The 18389-nt window shown below is 39.3% G+C and overlaps 2 protein-coding genes across 3 annotated transcripts; both read left to right on the top strand.

The window, feature by feature from the left end:
* The first annotated feature begins 140 nt into the window (after window positions 1–140).
* LOC149025682 (plant cysteine oxidase 3-like) lies at window positions 141–7783 on the top strand. The gene is made up of 5 exons (XM_089145868.1): window positions 141–456; window positions 1210–1370; window positions 5113–5272; window positions 6695–6895; window positions 6976–7783. Exons 1-5 carry the CDS (start codon window positions 345–347, stop codon window positions 7101–7103), a joined length of 762 nt encoding a protein of 253 aa, XP_089001994.1. The 5' UTR covers window positions 141–344; the 3' UTR covers window positions 7104–7783.
* A 672-nt stretch (window positions 7784–8455) lies between these two features.
* Window positions 8456–14772, top strand: LOC149025681 (uncharacterized). Of its 2 annotated transcripts, none has more exons than XM_089145867.1 (6): window positions 8456–8726; window positions 9019–9466; window positions 10936–11081; window positions 12862–13138; window positions 13241–13513; window positions 13708–14772. In XM_089145867.1, exons 2-6 carry the CDS (start codon window positions 9158–9160, stop codon window positions 14191–14193), a joined length of 1491 nt encoding a protein of 496 aa, XP_089001993.1. In that variant the 5' UTR covers window positions 8456–8726; window positions 9019–9157; the 3' UTR covers window positions 14194–14772. The 2 variants fall into 2 exon arrangements, with proteins under 2 accessions (XP_089001993.1, XP_089001992.1); XM_089145866.1 differs by having other exon boundaries at window positions 8458–8726; window positions 9024–9466.
* The last annotated feature ends 3617 nt before the right edge of the window (window positions 14773–18389 follow it).

Below are 18389 nucleotides of genomic sequence, written 5' to 3'. Positions count from 1 at the left end.
GGTGCACGGTGCACCTAGGTCCGTTGAGCAGCACGTGCCGCAAATGCAAACTCTCCATATCTCATTAGGCGACGTGGTCAAAGCGTATCCTAATGAAGAAACATAGAATCTTCCAGATTAAGATTCTACGATTTCGACACGCTTCTCGTCCGAGATTAAGAAGTTGCGGCATCAGAGGACAGATCTGTTTCGGTGTTTCCAATAAATTTTCGCTGCCTTTTTTTTTCCTTTCTAATTTGGGAATTGTGGTCGTTTTCTGTTTACATTGAAACAAGCAAGTAGTCCTCCTGGGGAGGAAGAACAGTTGTAGAGTGGCAGAGTTGGAAGTTACAAAATACGTGCTGATGTCCAAGATCTCTCCAATTCAGGCTCTTTACGACCTGTGCAAGAAATCGTGCACCTCTTCAGGAATTCCTCCTCCTCAAAATGTTGTCCAGAACGTTTGCTCTCTTATGGGTATCGACTTTGATCAGTTTCCTTTTGCAATGTTGTTCGTTTTGGGTTACAAAGTTAGAAACCAATTGAATTCTACATGTGGAAAAATGATAAAACTGAAGCTTTGCATCTAATTTTGAACTCAGTAGTTTCCAATCAAGTATTTGCTACCCGCAGGGTTGTGATTTTTAAAGTATTTAATTCGTCATTGTTCGATTGGGATGCTTGATGCTTCTAGATTTATTAGTTCCCAATCCCGACAGTATTAGGTGAGTTCTTAGAGCTTGAAGTGTCCGGTATATAGGGTGAACATAGTATGGCAGTTTCATTTGATCATTCTGAAGTTCTAATCACTTTTATATGAAATGATCTGAATTATTGCTGCCAATGGAGTATAACCGATTGGCATTTACAAATGGATTGTTACAGCTTGAAGTATTTCAAAAGAATCTCTGTGTTGTATGAAGTCCATCATCATGACGTTGTATAGAAAGAATTGGACAAATAAGAACCCAAATAATTAGGAGACGGCTTGGATTGTAAAGAATATGAAAATGAGCTGAAAGATGTCGAAACTTTATCTAGAGAGAGGTTGCATTTAAAAATGAAATCAGGATTGGTGGTGTCAAAGGTCTTTAGACTTCCTTGCTTTTAAGGCTGTTCTCTTGATATTTAGAACACGGGATTGATTATTTTGTTACATTTTGTTAATATATTTCAGAGAGTATATTTTGCCTGGCAGACAATAAATGGTATTTCTTTCTTTCTTTTCAGATAAAACTAGTCCTGCCGATGTTGGGCTTGAGGAGGACAACTCAGATGAGGACCGGAGCCATTGTTTTCTTGGACCTGGCGCAGATAATGAATTCAACATGATCCCTCGATGGGATTTAACCATAAAATACTTGGAAATAGCTGAAACTAAAAGCTTTACAGTAAGTTTTATTGGCTTCTTCCCAACTGCCTTTTATGAGCTTTAATTTTGATCCTCCATCAAGGGGAGCTCAATATAAGTATTCTACATAGATGCAAGTAAATGTCTAAGAACTTATGCCTGCCTTGGCGCTGCATATATGCATGGGGAATTTAAGTAGACACTTGTTATCACAAAACCAGGCACACCATATCCGAAGTATTATAAGAAATGGCTGTAAAAGTGTTGAATAATTGAAATGCTATCTGCAATTTTCTGTTTGTCAAATAGAAATAGGATATCCTTTTCATCTTGGAACGTCAATCATAACAAAATAAATTGTATAAAGTTTATAAGAGCAGTATTAATCTGAATTCTACTTTTCTAAAGGAGGGAATAGTGGTTTGGGATTAAACTCATTTTTATTCAAGTAATCGTATCTCTCATTCATGTATACTCTGGATTTACTTTATGTATTAAATTTCTGATGTAATCTTTGATAGGACTAAAGGCCATTTAACAGGATGTCAAATAGATCCAGCTCGAATTGGGGTGTTATGGGTATGGCCAGCCAATTCAGTTAGGTTGTGCTACAGTTTCACTGTCAAATGGGCATTGATTGTTTTAGGGGTCCAATGTGTAACATATGGGGACTATGGGATGAGATTTTGCAATGTCTATCAATTTATGAATTGATTGTATGTGATTCCTAGATTCTTGTGAGGATGAGATGGTACAGATTTTGAGATGGGCAATCTCAAATAGGGTTCTGGGATGAATGCTCCGCTCAAGATTGATGGGGTCTATATGGAATGGGGCAACTTCTATTGTCGTAACTAGATTTCCTGAATCAGTTTGAATTTTAGGCTTTCAGGGTTTTGGGTTATTTCTTGAGGTTGTCAAGAATCTAGGTTTTTAGTGGTTGGATTGAGATGAAATTCCAATCAAGTATACGCTGTAGTGCATAGAATCTGGGGTCAAAAACTAATACCAATCCAATAGCTAGATTGAATCAGATTGGTAGGGATGCTGGGTTTCTTTATGGGATTGTTATCAAGAAAAAGGGGATGTGATTTGGGTTTTGATGGGGGAAAATGGCTGTAAAAGGGAATCAATATGGGGACCGGTGGATAAAACACTGATGCAAATTGATGGATACGTCAAGGATTTATGGTTTTGCAGGTACAATTTAATGTATATTGATTAGGGTTTTAATGGGCAATCAAGAGAAAACCAAGAAAAGGGGTGGGGGTGAGGGTTAGGGTTTCAGCTAGCTCTTTAAGAATACCTAGTTATTCTTGCAATCTTCAAGTTGCAGTTGCTTGTACAGGCAGATCTGGTCAGAATCCTTGTGGGAGAGGATGGGTCTTCAACAGTGTTAAGGAGATATTTTATGTAACCTGTTAGGCTTCTCACCAAGAAAGAGTTGACTGGTCCAATCAGTCCCGACGGCAGGTTGGACTATAAACACCAAAGAGTTAACAGCCTAGACTTGAAGCACCAAGCTAAGGATCAATCTCACACTGGATAAGAAGGCAGCAGGAGCAATTCACAGAGAAAATTTTGATTAAGCAGTACTAATCCGAATTTAAAGTTACATCAAGGATTGGACCACATGAGACCTACCATTAAGGGACTTGCAAGGGTTGAACCCTGGACAGCATACATGATGGCTGGCCGAATGGCTTGAGTGTAATTCTGATCTGGACCAGAACAGCATCAAGGATCTTCTTCAGGCTTGATACTGTGCCACTTCAACACTTTAGCTCTGTTTTTTTTTGGGGGGTTTTTAATAGGTTCTATGGAGCTATGTCGTAATGTAAAGGGAACCATCACTTGTGAGGGTACATAGGTGTGCATAAAGTTCATTGAATGGAAAAAGCGCGTCAACCAGAGAAATGGTCAGATCAGTTACACCTGGAATTACACCCTCCTGATTTATTTAGAACCTATTTTATATTTTATACAATATAAAGGTATGTAGTATAAGAATATATCATTAAACAAAAGGAAAAGGCAGAACGTATAAATTACTAAATCTCCTTTAAAACTAAATGAGTTGCATGAAAGATAAGGTATCTAGCTTCTTAGCGTTCCTTCATTAAAGGGCAGTAGGTTCAAACATAAACCTGGGTGAGTAGAACTGTAGAACAAAGAAAATAATATCATTCTAACTTAGGACTTCATGTATTTCTGAAATATCTGACTACTATATTTCTCTAATTTTTAACATCTTTAAGGAGTTTTGCAGCTGGCTGCATATCTATCCCTCCCCAGACCCTGCGGTTGCTGACTCATGCACTGGGTAAACCTTTGTTTTCTAGATTTATAAGGAGAGTGAAATAGTGACAAACTTTGGTAATACAAGAGAACTAATGCCAATTCTATTAAATCTACCATTCTGGTTGGTCGAAATAATCAACTGATAAAGCGTTAAAAAGTCACCACAACAGGTTGAAATCAGAGGTTTTCTACATCCAAGAAGAAGGTCAGATGAAGGAGAAAGAAAGACAAGGTGATGTTGGAAAGGATCGGGATTACTCTCAATGCTATTTCTTGTGGTCAAGACATTTAAATTCAAAATATAGCTATTTCTTGTGGTCAGAAAATCCACAAATTTTCTGTGTCAACAAATTTTTGGGGATATCCTTTAAGGTAAACACTATTTGGGTTAACCAGGTTTATTCTTATCTGCTCAGAAATAATTATTTTTGGACTGTTACCACCCCTTCTATCCCTTCTTGGACCTGGCGAAAACTCCTCTCCCTTCACTGCCTTGCCCTCTTTTCTATGTCCTTAAAATTGCACATTGCTCCGACATTTTCTTTTGGCTTCATCCTTGTCACTCCCTTTGTATTCTTTACCATGCAGTTGGAGCCAGAGCGGTCTATGCCTCGGCATTCCCTAGCTCTGCCCCCCTTCTAGAGCTTAGTCTCCCCTTCCCTTTCCCTTTGGAGCTAGATCTTGTCTCTTCTACCCTCCCCCCCCCCCACACCTTTCTTTCGGCCCCCCTTGTGACCAACTCCTCTAGCTCCCTACGAAGAACTTTCTCTTCATTACTGCTTCTGCTTGGAATCACATCCGCTACCATTCTCCCCCGATCCCCTAGACTAAGCTCACTTGGTTCAAGGGCCATATTCCCGCCATGCCTTCACTATCTGGTGAGCCCTTTCCCATTGTCTCCCAACCCAAACCATCCTTATTCCTCGCCCATCCCAACTACCTCTGTCCCACATCTTCTGCAGCGATGACGAGACCATCCCTCACCTTTTATTTGCTTGACCTTTCACTCATCTCATTTAGCTCCTTGCCCTCCCCTTTGTTTGGCCTATATCTAGGTACCTCAGCCCCTGGACATTGAGTGGAGGTTCTTCGATTGCTGACATTATTAGGAAGCTTCTTCTGGGGGCATGTATCTCGCACATTTGGATGGAGAGAAATTCTCGTACATGGACCACCAAATCTTGATCCCTGGATCAGATTTGGAAAGCAATCTATGATGATGTTTTCTCCAGACTCTCTTTCTTGCCCTTTAAGGCCCTTGTAGATACCCCAAGGAACAGGCACATTATGGTTACCTGGGGTCTCAAGAGCTCTTTGTTAGTTTCTTCCAAGCGTTCTTAGGTTGGTTCCCCCCCCCCCCCCTCTCTTTCCCCTTGTACTTCCCTTCTTTCTCTTTGGGGTGTTTATATTATATTTATATTCATCCAAAAAAGAATTTGGGAGGGATTTTGGGCTCTTATGACATGAATTGTGTTTTGCAGATGTGCATATTCTGTATGCCAAAGTCAACTGTTATCCCCCTTCATGATCATCCAGGAATGACTGTCTTGAGCAAACTTCTTTATGGCTCCCTGCATGTGAAGGCCTACGACTGGGTTGAGCCATGTGTACAAAATAGTAGGGGAGCAGGGTACGCCCCAGGTGTGCTACCAAAACTCAATTAATGAATTTTGTGGCACAAGTTTCTAGAGCTTCTGTCTTACATCGCTGCCTGAGGTAGTTTTAGTGTATCTACTTTAAAATTGTCTGAAATTATAAGATGTTCAACTATGCAATTCTTAGGTTACTCTGTCCTCTACCAGAGTAGTTGCCATCCGCTCTTATCAATACAGAAAATTCGTTTGACTTTCCCTTTTTTAGCTGAAAAGCAGATACAGAGTTTGGATGACAAGAGGACAACAATCCTCAATCATAGAGAAACAAAAGAGCAATCAGCTGCTGCCCCCCCCCCCCCCCCCAAAAAAAAAAAAAACATTGGAACCTGCACCCATGGAAGACCCTCTGCATCTCTATGAATTCCATCTGAATCGAATTAGGCCATGATACACTGTAACTTGACACCCGATCTCTCACCACAGAAGATGCCAGAAAATCTGCTTCTGCATTTGTTTCCCCATAGCAGCGTGTAACCTTACACTGAAGACCCTCAAGATATGATTTTAGCTCCCACAAACTTTGCTTGAAAAATCGACGGTACCCTTCTAAGTTAAACTGCCACTGAATCACTCTTAATCCACAATTTAGGACATTCCCTTCCTATATGATTTGTTAAACTTGATTTTGTTCTGAGAAAATGAGTTTTAACCATGGATTTTTGACAATTATGAGTGTACAATCATCACCTGCTAATCATTGTACAATCTGGCCACTCTTGGTCTAGGGTGATCCGTTTTCTACTGTTTGTTGGAAACTTGGTACGATGAGGATGTGAGCTAATTTTTAGTGTAATTGACTTGCATGACCAACTTCTGTCCTTTTGAATGAAGGAGCGTGATAGAAAATACTTTTTGTTTTGACAAGAACCAGTTGAAGGTTGAGAAACCACAATGAGTTTGTACACTATAGACAGCCCCAATTTGCAAAAAACTTTCTTTGTTTCCCTCGGTTGGGGGCGTGGGGGGAAGGAAATCCAGGAAAAAGAAGAGAAGAGCTCGAGTCCCGCAGATAATCATAATCCTGTTAGGCTTGGTTGGATGATCTAAATCCAGTTCACTGGGAATATGACCAATTACATCGAATCAGATGAAGAGTCATGGGAATTGCATCCTTTTACTTCCCAGATTTGATTCCTAGACCATAAGAGTCTGGTTTTCCAAAAAAAAAAAAAAAACGATCATAAGAGTTAAATCTTTTGCTAAAATTTGTGGGGCTTCAATTTAAATAAAGTAACAGCTCAGATAGTGTATAACTAGTTTCTTTTGGATGTCCAGGATCTTGGGTTCTGAAGATTCTTGGTAGCCAAAGGCTTGCAACAATACCCAGTATCCCATGTGACTTACTATTTCAAACTATCCATGTACCTGATTAGGGAATTCTGACAAAACTTTGCCTTTTCCTTGACAGTTAGGTTGGCAAAACTGGCAGTGAACAATGTTAAAACAGCATCAAGTGGCACGTCTGTTTTATATCCAAAATCCGGGGGTAATATCCATTGTTTTACTGCAGTATCCACATGTGCAGCATTTGACATTCTTACACCTTCTTATGATGAGGATGCTGGTAGGAAATGTACCTTCTACCGTGAATATCCTCTTGCCAGTTTCGGTCAGTGTAGCTGAAACTCTTGAGGAGATTTTAATTTTTTGTTACAAGATAAAAAACTGAATTATTGACTACTGTTGCAGCAATAGGAGATGGAGCCAGCATAATTGGTGGAAAAGAAGAAGAGTATGCATGGCTTGAAGTGATGGACACGCCAAACTCTCTCTGCATGCGTAAATGTGAATATAAGGGGTTCACCATTCAAGTTTAGAGCGCTCACTCTCAAACAGTGACTGAGTTTGCTTCTGATTTGAAATTTTTGTTGATCTTGAAAATGGAGATATGGGTCCTGTTTACACTGAAAACTATTGCTTTGTATGACTTGGAGTCATGAGATATAATCAGATAACATTGTCTTGTAGCATTTTGTTAATGTATAGTTAAGTTCCCTTTCTCCACAACACTTGGGGAGGTGCTTAGGTTAATTGTATGATGGGTCAGACTTTATTTTTTCTTTTCCTTTTTTTAATTTTTTTAATTTTTAATTTTACCCTCCTCCTCTGTAGACACAGTTGTTGTGGCTTGTCACTTTTTTCGAGAAGATCACTTGATATAGCAATTTTGGATCTCTTATTGGATTTCACCGCTGCTTGTTCATCCTTGCACTGGCCATTGGTCGGTCATTATTGAATAACATAATTAGTTCCTAATACCTAGATGATCACTGTAATACACAACCGTCCATCAATGACTGATTTGGTGCTATTGACATCGGAAACTTAGGGGGCACCTATGCAATGTGTATTTTCCTCATTTCTTCTCTTAAGAATCAGGAGCACCTGTATGATGTAGATTTTCCTCACTTCTTAGGAATGATCATATGGAGGAGGGGCTAGGCAATCCATTCCCAGTCACAATTTTTCTGTGCAGATATCTCTATCTAAGAGATCAAAGGACTTTAGTCATATGAGACAGGTCAAAGTATTTCCCCTCTGGGATTGCAGAAATGTTTCTATTCTCTCTCATGAATTGGTGCAGCTCTCTGAATTTAGGTGGCTAGATTCAACGTTCATTATGGAGGAGCTCAAACTGTGAACTTTCATTCTTGAGAAGTAATTTGGTGATCATCTTCACAATTCCAGTTGGCAAATTTGGTTTAGTTTTGTCACCAATGCCAAGTAAAAAAAAAAAAAAAACAGCATTTGAATATCCTACTCACATGTATAAGAAATTTTGCAACCCACGTGGTAGTACTTCGATACCAGTAGGACATGAATCTAATTATGTAGATTGATAAATTTCTTCTCAATGTGAGTTTCTTGTTAATTACCATTTTAGTTAATTTCTCTAAAAAATATATTTTGCTTTGATATTAGAAAAGTATCAAGAATTCAATTATATGAGTTGAAATTTCGAAAAAGCTTTTGTATTATTTCGACCATATTGCCTTCAAAAGATTTTGATCGAAACTAACGGTGCGATCTAGATTGAAATTTTGACATCAATGGTCTAAATACTTACTTGAACAATAAGAAACAAGTCTAAAAATTTTCTCTCAATGAGTAGAAAATCGAAGTGACATCGGGTTTATCCCTTACATGATCTACGGGAGCAATACTCGGCCGACTCGTGATTCGCGGTCCGGTTCAGGTCCACGGTTTACCGCAGCATTGTCTGCGTAGGTGTAGGAAAGCGGGCAGAAACGCATCCAGAAAAGAACAGGGAGCATCTATCAATGCTTTTCAGCTTTTGCTTTGGAACGACGCTCATTGCCATCAACGCCCATAGGAAGTGTGAAGGGATTAATGAGCTAAGTAACGATAGAAATAATTGAGAAGAGCTTTGTTCTTTGCAAACCGATGATAGTTTGTAGAATCACTCAGAGCATTTAGAGGTAATATTCTGCAATAGAGTTCCATAGTTGAATAACGGTAGAGAGATCTTGTATTTTCTGCTCTACCCATGGTTTTATATGAATTGATAGATTTAATCCTGGATAACATAAACGGGAATTAATGCACTGGCGCATCAAAGTTTCTATTTCATTTCGCTCTTTGTTTGAATCCTTGTTTTTATATTTCATTAGAAATTGTCGTCTGAGATTCTGTGATTCGGATTAGGTCTCATGCATGAGTTTCAATTCTCTACACCTCACTGCATGTCATATTTTCTTTCCATCTGTCAAGTGCAGTGTTGTGCTAACTCTCTGTTGAGGACCCACTGGGGGAATTTTTGTTGTTCTGCACATTTCATCAATTTCAGTTGAGGGGAGAAGAAAGAGCAGAAATTTATTCGAAGGAGGGAGCAGAAAGAGGAGAAATCAAGATGGGAGGTCCTGAGCATTCGAAGAGAAGAGTAGCATTTATTTTGATCGATGGTGTTGGAGATGTTTCACTGCCAAGGTTTGGACACCGGACACCTTTGCAGGTGAGCCAAATGCCCAATTTGGATGCTATTGCTTCTGCTGGAGTTAATGGGCTGATGGACCCGGTAGAAGCTGGCTTGGCCTGCGGTAGCGACACCGCTCACCTCTCTTTACTGGGTTATGATCCAAGAGTGTACTACAAAGGTCGAGGTGCCTTTGAGTCCATGGGCGCCGGATTGGCTATGTCTCCTGGAGATATTGCATTCAAGGTGATTTTTTATTTTTCATAGTCTCCAAACCCGTTTATTCTTTTAATTGCAATTTTTATCCGACTTGTAGCTACCTGATCAAGATTCTGTTGGAATTCTTTGGTAAAATGTAAAATATATCAAAAGAAAAATCTATTGGAACTTGGGAGTCTCTTAGCAATTCATTAAAATGATAAAAATGAATATATTAAATAAAACTCTAAAATCTAAATAATTGGATGTTCTTTGATGAGATGTCTTCGGACTTTATGTTCAAAGAGTTGTCTGTTGATGATGTATGTATTGGGAATAAACTAAAGATGACACCTTGGTGGTACTAAGCAAATAACAGATACCTTAGCTGGGGGTGGGCTTCACCCTACCCACTAGTTCTCAAAGAAATATCAGATAAGTAATGGCTGAAAAATAATCATTAAAAATAAAAGTTGAAAAATAGCAGTAAAGTTCATAATAGATGTACCAAAGTTTTGATGTATCATCATCCAGTAACAGAACTGGACCTTCTGTATTTCAAAAGTATTAGGTACAAATTGGTTTTGGTATGAGTTTCATTTGGGAATGATTCTCTCTAAAAAACTACTATGAATTTCCTTCTTACTTGTGGGATGAGGTTGTGGATTACATAGTTTTGGCTCCACTAGATAAACAGGAAAATAAATTGTTGAACTAACCCTAGGAGGAGAAAATTGTTTGTGGATTTCTGCGGGTATGGGTTGATTAGTGTTTAAAATGGATTTGGACCATATCTGCAGGTAGTCTTCTGTGAGGTATAGTTGGGAGTAGCTGATTGTTGATCTGCCAAAGTGATTTCTTTTAGTACAGCAGGTATTGTGGTGGAAGACCATCTGCGTTTCTCCTTTTCATCTTTCAAGCCTGTTAGTAAATGTTACCTATCAGAAAAGGAGAGAAGAAAGGAATAAAATCTCAACAACAAGAGCTGAGCATTTCTCCCTAACTTCAATGTCATATACTGCAGAATTTCATTGTTGGTTTTGGTACCTGTCTTGGTGTAGATGAGGAAATATAGAAGGGATTTTTCCATGGCATGCATGACATACATGTTGTACCTTGAGATCATCAAATTAAAGCATTTCTAGTTATACATCCAGCCAAGTAATCTTCCATGCATATCGCTCCATCAAAATGACACGAAAGGAGTATCCTTACTTGATGTTGCTTACAATTAAATATTTATTTTCTTGATTTCTAAATGGGCAGTGCATATCGCTCCATCAAAAGACACGAAAGGAGTATCCTTACTTGATGTTGCTTACAATTAAATATTTATTTTCTTGCTTTCTAAATGGGCAGTATTGTTAGTTGAAGTTTTCCCAATGAAAATTCTTATTCTGTTTGCTTTCTAGTTTAACTTGCTGTAGAAGTTTTCTGCATCCTTGGATTCTGAAGTGATTGATCCTTGCTTTTGTTTCCTGTTTCTATTTGTAACTGGTTATTATTCTGACCTCCAGTCAAACTTTGCCACATGGGATGAAAAAACTGAAATTGTCACCAGCAGGAGGGCCGACCGACACTTTGAGGAAGAGGGACCTATCCTTTGTGCAGCTCTGGATGGAATGAAGCTACCATCTTTTCCTGAATATGAAGTCAGAGTAAGGTGAAAAACACTTTCTAGTTAAGATATAAAATAATTCTAACTGACAGGAAAGAAGGGTTTTCATGATTTCTTCATTTCCTGTAATTCTTAATTTTTAATTTGATTTTGGAGGGGCTTTTCTTAGGCGAAGGAATAGCTACAGGTAAAGACAAGGACATTATTGACAATTGTTAATGGGATATTTGGTTTTATTGTTGGTGAATATATGTTTAGGCAATCAAGAGGTCCTGTTGTTTTGGAAACTTCACATTGCATGTTGTTGACTGTTGAAATCTTGCTGTATCAGTGTTAAGAATTACAAGTTATTAGGATCCAAAAGTAGCTTTCTAATGTATGATTCTTGTTAATGGATTATGTGTAAACTAAATGGAACTTTCTTGTAATTACTAATTCTTTTTTTTTTTTCATCAGTCTTTTCTTCCTCTCTTGCGTAACCTTAGATATTGATTATCTAATTATGTTACCTGATATATGAACACTTACAGTCTGTGTTATATAGATTCATCAATTTTGATTTAAGAGCTTAAGGAAGACATCTGGTGTCTGCACTGACAATGTTGCATTGACTCTTCAATTTGCATTCAATCCCCACTAGCTGTCATGTGACCCACTTGATACTTGGATGATCTTGTCGTTTATCTTTACCACGAGAAATTTGTCATTCTATGATCATACTGAGATGGTGTGTAGTAGGAAAAGGGAGAAATTGCAAAGAAAATAATTAAGCAACAAGAGAATGATGTTTCACAGGAGCAGGATGGTTGAAGCAGAAAAACTGTGTTTGGTGTGATGTGTGACCAATGTATTCCTTTAAAGCTTAAAGGATAGTTCTACAGGATTGTTGTATGATCGGCTATGGCGTGGGGAGCAAAATGCTTGGCAATTAGTAAGTGTCGTATTGGGAAGCTTTGTGTAGCAGAAATGAGGATATTAAGATGGATGTGCAAAAAAACTAGGAAGGATAAAGTAACAAATGAGCATTAGAGCTGTCTAGGGCGTTGCCTCAATCAATGACAACCTCCTAGATAGTCATTTGAGAAGGTGGTATGAGTGGGGGATAGACCTAGGGAAGGGAAGGAATTCTATGATTCTGATTAAAGGAGCTAAAAGAGCTAGGGAAGTCCTAAAATGACCATAGGAGAAGAATAAGTGAGAAAGGACAGCATGGTATAGGTCTTATACCCAGTAAGACCTCAGAAAGAACCTGTTGGAGGGCGAGGATCCATGCAGTAGACTCCATTTAGCTGAGATGTTCTAAGTTGCTCAACTAGGCTTTCTTTCCCAAGCCCAGGTAAAGGAAGAGGGTTGGTGCATTAGGTTGGCAGCCGTCACTAGAAAAAAAATCTAGCCAAACCCTTTTCATTGGCCGACCCCATTTAGTTGGGACAAGGCTTGTTGTTGTATTAAATCTTTCATTTGTCAGGTTCCCTCCAACCCCCCCCCCCCCCCCCCCAAAAAGAAAAAAAAAACTCTCATCTTATTTGCCATCCCTCTTTTTAAAAATATATTTTACTCTCTTCTTTGTTGTTGAGTCCTCAGTTTTACCTGTTTTGTTTTGTTTTGTTTGGATCCACATAGTTTACTCCCACTGAGTTGGGATTAGTCTTTGTTTGTTGAATTATGTGGTAACATAATAACTAACAGTTACTTCCTGTTTTGAAGTTTTCACAGTCATGAGGTCTGTGTAATCCCATAGGAACTTACTTTACACTTGAAAATTGAAATTAATATTGGAAAAATAAAACAAAATGCATTTTGTTGATATGTTGTTTTGCTTCAGATATGCAACAGAGCACAGATGTGGGGTGGTTGTCAAAGGTCCAAAATTAAGTGGAAATATTTCAGGAACAGATCCATTGAAGGATAACCGTTTACTCTTGAAAGCTCAAGCTTTGGATGATACTGATGAAGCAAAGCATACGGCAGCAGTTGTAAATGAAGTATCCAAGGAAATCTCTAAGATTCTTGTCTCTCACCCATTGAATGCAAAACGTGCTGCTGAAGGAAAGAACATCGCCAATATTGTCCTTCTACGAGGTTGTGGTATTCGACTTGAGGTTGGTTACCTCAAGCTTTTAAAATCAGAGCTTATTATTTTAGCTTTTAAAACTAGTGCCGATCTTGTCTGTGAAAGTTTACTTCTATGTGTCCTGATGCAGGTTCCCCCATTTGAAATGAAGCATGGGCTATGGCCATGCATGGTAGCCCCCACCAAAATTATAGCAGGGCTTGGCCTGTCACTGGGTATTGATATCCTGGAAGCTCCTGGAGCGACTGGAGATTATCGAACACTCCTTACTTCCAAAGCAACAGCAATAGCCAAGGCACTATCAGCTCCAGTTCAGCCCAGCCCTAATGTTTTTGTACCTGGTGAGGATGATCACAAGCCTGGCCGAGCTGATGGCTATGATTTTGGTTTCCTACACATCAAGGTGGTAACCTGCTGTATCTTTTTTCTTTTGCGTTTCAGAGAAAGGTTAACACTTTCTGCAAGTCAATGTCTTTTGTAATCACATCCTTGTTTATAGCTAGCTGTATGATTCTTCTAATCATTGATCTGCAGAATAATACTTCATTCAGTGAATCCCAAAGACTTGTGTTAATTATCTTGATGGGTTTGTCACAGGCAATAGATGATGCTGGTCATGACAAGGCAGTTATTTTCAAGGTCAAAGCCTTTGAAGCTGTTGACAAAGCAATAGGTCAGCTGGCCAGGCTTCTATGGCAGGAAGAATCAACTGGGAGCTTTGAATATTCTCTTTGTGTCACTGGAGATCACTCTACTCCAGTTGAATATGGAGACCATAGTTTTGAACCAGTCCCATTTACAATTTGCAAATTAAAAGATTTTGTGGATGCTGTAGGAGGTGAGGCAGTTGTGATGGGAACCTCACTGGATCCCTTCCCACTTCCGATTGTTGAAGCTGGTGACGACCTCAAGGATGTGAGTTTAGACGGGAGATGCACAAGGCAGATGGCTTTCAGCGGTGATTCAGTCGCTGAATTTAATGAGATTGCAGCAGCCAAGGGTTGTCTTGGGCGATTTCCGGGAAGTGAGATGATGGGGATAATAAAGAAATTCTTGACCCTAGAGAGCGTGAGCTGCTCTTAGAGAAGAGGTTTGGTAATTCCTAGGTATTCATGGAAATAAAAGCACTGGTTCTGGCTAACAAATTAACAACTCCATGGTCAAATATAATATAATGGGAACGAAAGGGGAGTTGTAGCTAATGGAAATTTTAATTTGAGGTTTTCAGCCATTTACTGTTTTTTTTTTCCCCTCCCACTTAAATTTCGATTTGGGGAGGGGTGGGGAAGATGGTGTGGATTGTAATGCCCATGGAATTGGAATGTTGATATTATTATTAATTTGGTTTCCTGCCTCCCTTTGGGCAAAGCAGGATGAGACCTGCAAGGTCCAGGACATAAGGTTGTTCTTGCATGACTTAAACTATCAATGAATCGATGCTTGACTGCTATGTTGTGATTACTTCTGTGTATGCATTCTTGAATGTTGCCCCGGGTGTCTGCTACACTTCCAAGGTCAAAACAATGGGCTTATCAAACAATCTTTCTGTTGGGTGTCGCAGTTTCACTCAATCCTTGAAATCATCCTCTTTGGAATTGCTATTATCCTCGACTTTATCAAACATTTGAGTTCTCTCTCTCTCTCTCTCAATGCTAGTCACCAAAAATAGGTTAGAAGAGCTAGGATTAAGCATGGAGATTTGAATCGCAGTAGGTGACCAAAACCAGGTGGTTGAAGACTCTTCGTGATTCAACTCCAAAATACATTCATGGTAGCCAAGGAAATATCCACCCACCATTAACAACTTTGGTTTTCATTCCTTCAACCACTTTTTCTTTGCAACTTGCAAGCATGAATCCCATTACCTAATCCTTTTGAACATTGGGTTTTCATATTTGTAATTCTTGTGGGTTTGTTTAAATGATCACCACACCCCTGTTGATGCATCTGAGTGTTGCACATCAACACTGGACAGAATTCTCTCCCATATTTAAATTGGTAAATGTCCCATGGTCTTGTCACTTTGTCAGACTAATGGCATAAGCTAAAGAGCAACAGATGAAGCATCCACCAGAATTTTAGTAGGGCCACTCATGTTGTCACTAACACTAACCACATCACTGTACACTGAACAAACCCATCATCATTATTCCTCCTAACTTGCAACTCAACTTCAAATATTATTCCTCATCATTCTCATTCATTCTCTTCATTGTCAGTTAAATAATTTTCTCCCACTGATTGCTTTTATCTCTACTAATAACTAATAATTTTCCGAAACTTATGAAATGTGTTCGTGCGGCGTGTGCCCCTAGTTCCCATCAGAGAATCAGTTTTTGCTAATTGAGGGGTGGACTAAATTGACATTGAAAGTTTGAAACCCTTTGATCTATGATCACATTTGGGAAAGGAAGTTTAAACAGAATCATTGGATGTTTCTCTCTGTAACACGTTAGGAGAGACTCAGAAGTCAGGGCTGACCGATAATATGGCTTAAAAGCCATTGAAGTAACTGGACTGAAAAGAAACTTAAGGTGAGGTCCTGATTCGTGAAGTATGTAATAATCCACAAATGAAACCTGGCTTTAGATCTTGCGTGCTGAGATGAAGAAAACTCTGCATTGCACAAGTGACCGTAAAGGTGTTCAAATTAATGCCCAAGTTAGATTTTTAAACATTCTACCAATAAATCGACAAATTCTTTGGAGCGAAGTGAATGATGACTAGGGAAAAGTAGGAAATTGGGAAATGGGTAATTAATCCAGGGGAAGTCTTGATAGAGAGTAAACGTGCGAGTGATGAGAACTTCTGAACGGCGGAGACAAGACAGGAGATACGCTCATATCTGAGACTCTGAGTCACTTTAAGCCTGTTTCGAGCAAACTAGGCTACAGCTGATGGTTACTGTGCCATTTCTGTCATCGCTCTCTGGGAGATGGAGCTTCTGAATGGGAAGGAAGTCTACACCAAACCCAAGAAATAAACAAATAGGAAAAACTTCGATGGAGAAAGTAACAGTGACTTTAATTACGATTGTCTACTCTTTCACTCAATTTCGCCTTGCAGCCAAGATATGTATCGCTCCTGCATACGCTAGTGGCTTTAATCACTCGTCATCAGACTCATCACTGTTCCTGGTAACGTAAAGGTGATGTCTTCCTCTCCTCTCCTCTCCCTCACCCTCTGTCCCTCTCCTCCAATATAATAGCTTTTCTTGATGCCTTCATTTTCATGGCCACTCTTTTTCGAATTCGCTTCTCTAATTACTTGATTCCTCAATTAGAGTCCTCTCACTGCTAGCATCTTTCAGACTGCTTCGAGATTGTCTTGTGCTTTCAAACCGAATTTGTGAAAGTAAAAGAACAGAGGTAGCGATGAAAGACAGAGGCAAAGCTGTTGAGGTCTCTGGTGGTGTCTTCTTCTCTGAATACTCTTGCTCGTCAGAACTTCTCTGCAGAAAACACCCATCTTCCTCAGCAGTTGGAATCTGCGCTTACTGTCTCAAGGAGCGATTGTTAAAGCTCGTCTGCTCTGATTGTGGAGAGCAACGCCTCTCCTCTTGCTCCTGCTCGGACCTATCTTCCAACCCCAATTCTTGCACCCTTGATGTTGGTAGTGTTGGCAGGATTTCCTTCCTCATTGAAAATGAGAAGGCCGATCTGTTACGCACCCATTCTAAGCCAATCTGTGATGAGAAGTCTGAAGGTGTTGTGCTGCTCAAGAGAAGCAGCAGTAACTCCACTGATGCCAAAAAGAGTGGCCTTCGGATGTTTAACAAGTTTTTCACGAAGAAAAAAGAGAAGGGTCTGGAGATACCAGAGAAAAACACTGATGTATCAGAAGATCAGGATGAGATGTGGTCTTTTGATTTTATGGGTATGTCTAAATCCAGGTCCATGTCCATTAGTGGCTTAAGGACTAGTCTTGATGAACCAGCAGGCGTTGGTGTCCTTCCTGTCTCAGGCAATGGAGATATGGTTCCGGAGCCTAGTGAGAAAAATTCCACGAGTAGTCTGAAAAGACTCAAATCAAGTGAATTATCGGAGCCATCAGAGGAAGCTGGTTTTAATGATGTGAAAATAGATGGCCGTCGTCTTTCCCTGGAATCAGAGATTGGTTCAAAGGGTGTGAAGAAGCTTGGGTGTAGTTTTAAAGCTGTCAATAGTAGAAGTTCATGCCCAGTAGCAGCTGAAGCTGATTTCAGTGCCTTGGAGGAATCAGATTACATTGACTTGAAGATCGATTCGTCATTAGAGTTCAAAACAGAGGTCTCTGAGATGAAGATGCGTGGCCTCTCTGAATCAAACCATGATTTCGGCAGTGCAAGAGTTAGTGATATCTCGAAACATGGGTGTCAATCTTTTCGCTATTCGAGCAGAACTGAGCTTTGGGGTGATGGAAGCTCGTGCGCGATCACAATTAACGAGAAGGAGATAAAGAAAAGCAACAAAAGCCTGAAAGTATGGAGATGGGTATTCAGACATCATCAGTCAAATGGGAAGTGCAAAGAGTATCTGTAACTTGTAAGCATGTCTCTCTTCTTTTGAGTAAAAAAACAAAAACATCTGAGAAAGAAGATATTGAATTTTGGATCTTGTGCTGTCAGTGATCTTAGTAAGGTGTCTTAAGGTGGATTCAATTGAAGCTCTTCGATTACCCAATCCATTTCTGTCTACTTCTCGTGACATTAACGCATCGTCATGTAATGTAATTCTACCTCATGAATGGTTTTGTTGTGCAATTTCTTACTCTTTTTCCTTTTCATTTTTTTCTAAAGAATACGATATCATACTCATTCACCTAAACATTTGGATTTGGACCCCTATGACATTTTACGTTTGATTCTGTGGGATCAAAAAAATCAATTAAAGATACACGTTAAAGGCCTCAAGTAGGCTTCTTTATATACAGAGGGGAGTCTCCATCCTCTACCCATTAGCTAAAGGTTTTACTCTATTTCAGATATTTTTTTCACCACAATTATGTATAAGATTATCTGAGATTTAATGGGTTCCATCTCTGATTTATTTTATTAAGTATTCTAGGTAGATCAATCCCTATTATATTAAAATTATATAATGAAAAAGTGTCAATGGAGCAGATAGTTTTTTCCTAACAAAGAAATGATCCATACTCAGGTTTGTGCTCTTCTCACACTATATATTGAAGTGGATTCACCTCTGTGCTGACCAAATAAACAAGAGGTGCGACCCCTAATGGATTTCATGTGACATTACTCCTAATATATTGTTGAAATGTGTGAAGAAAGCAGAGACCTC

The sequence above is a fragment of the Hakea prostrata genome, chromosome 2, assembly GCF_041222555.1.
Source record: "Hakea prostrata isolate BN-2017 chromosome 2, UWA_Hpros_2, whole genome shotgun sequence".
Taxonomy (NCBI): domain Eukaryota; kingdom Viridiplantae; phylum Streptophyta; class Magnoliopsida; order Proteales; family Proteaceae; genus Hakea; species Hakea prostrata.
Note: the sequence above shows the minus strand (reverse complement) of the source record. Positions and strands in the feature narration are given on the sequence as shown.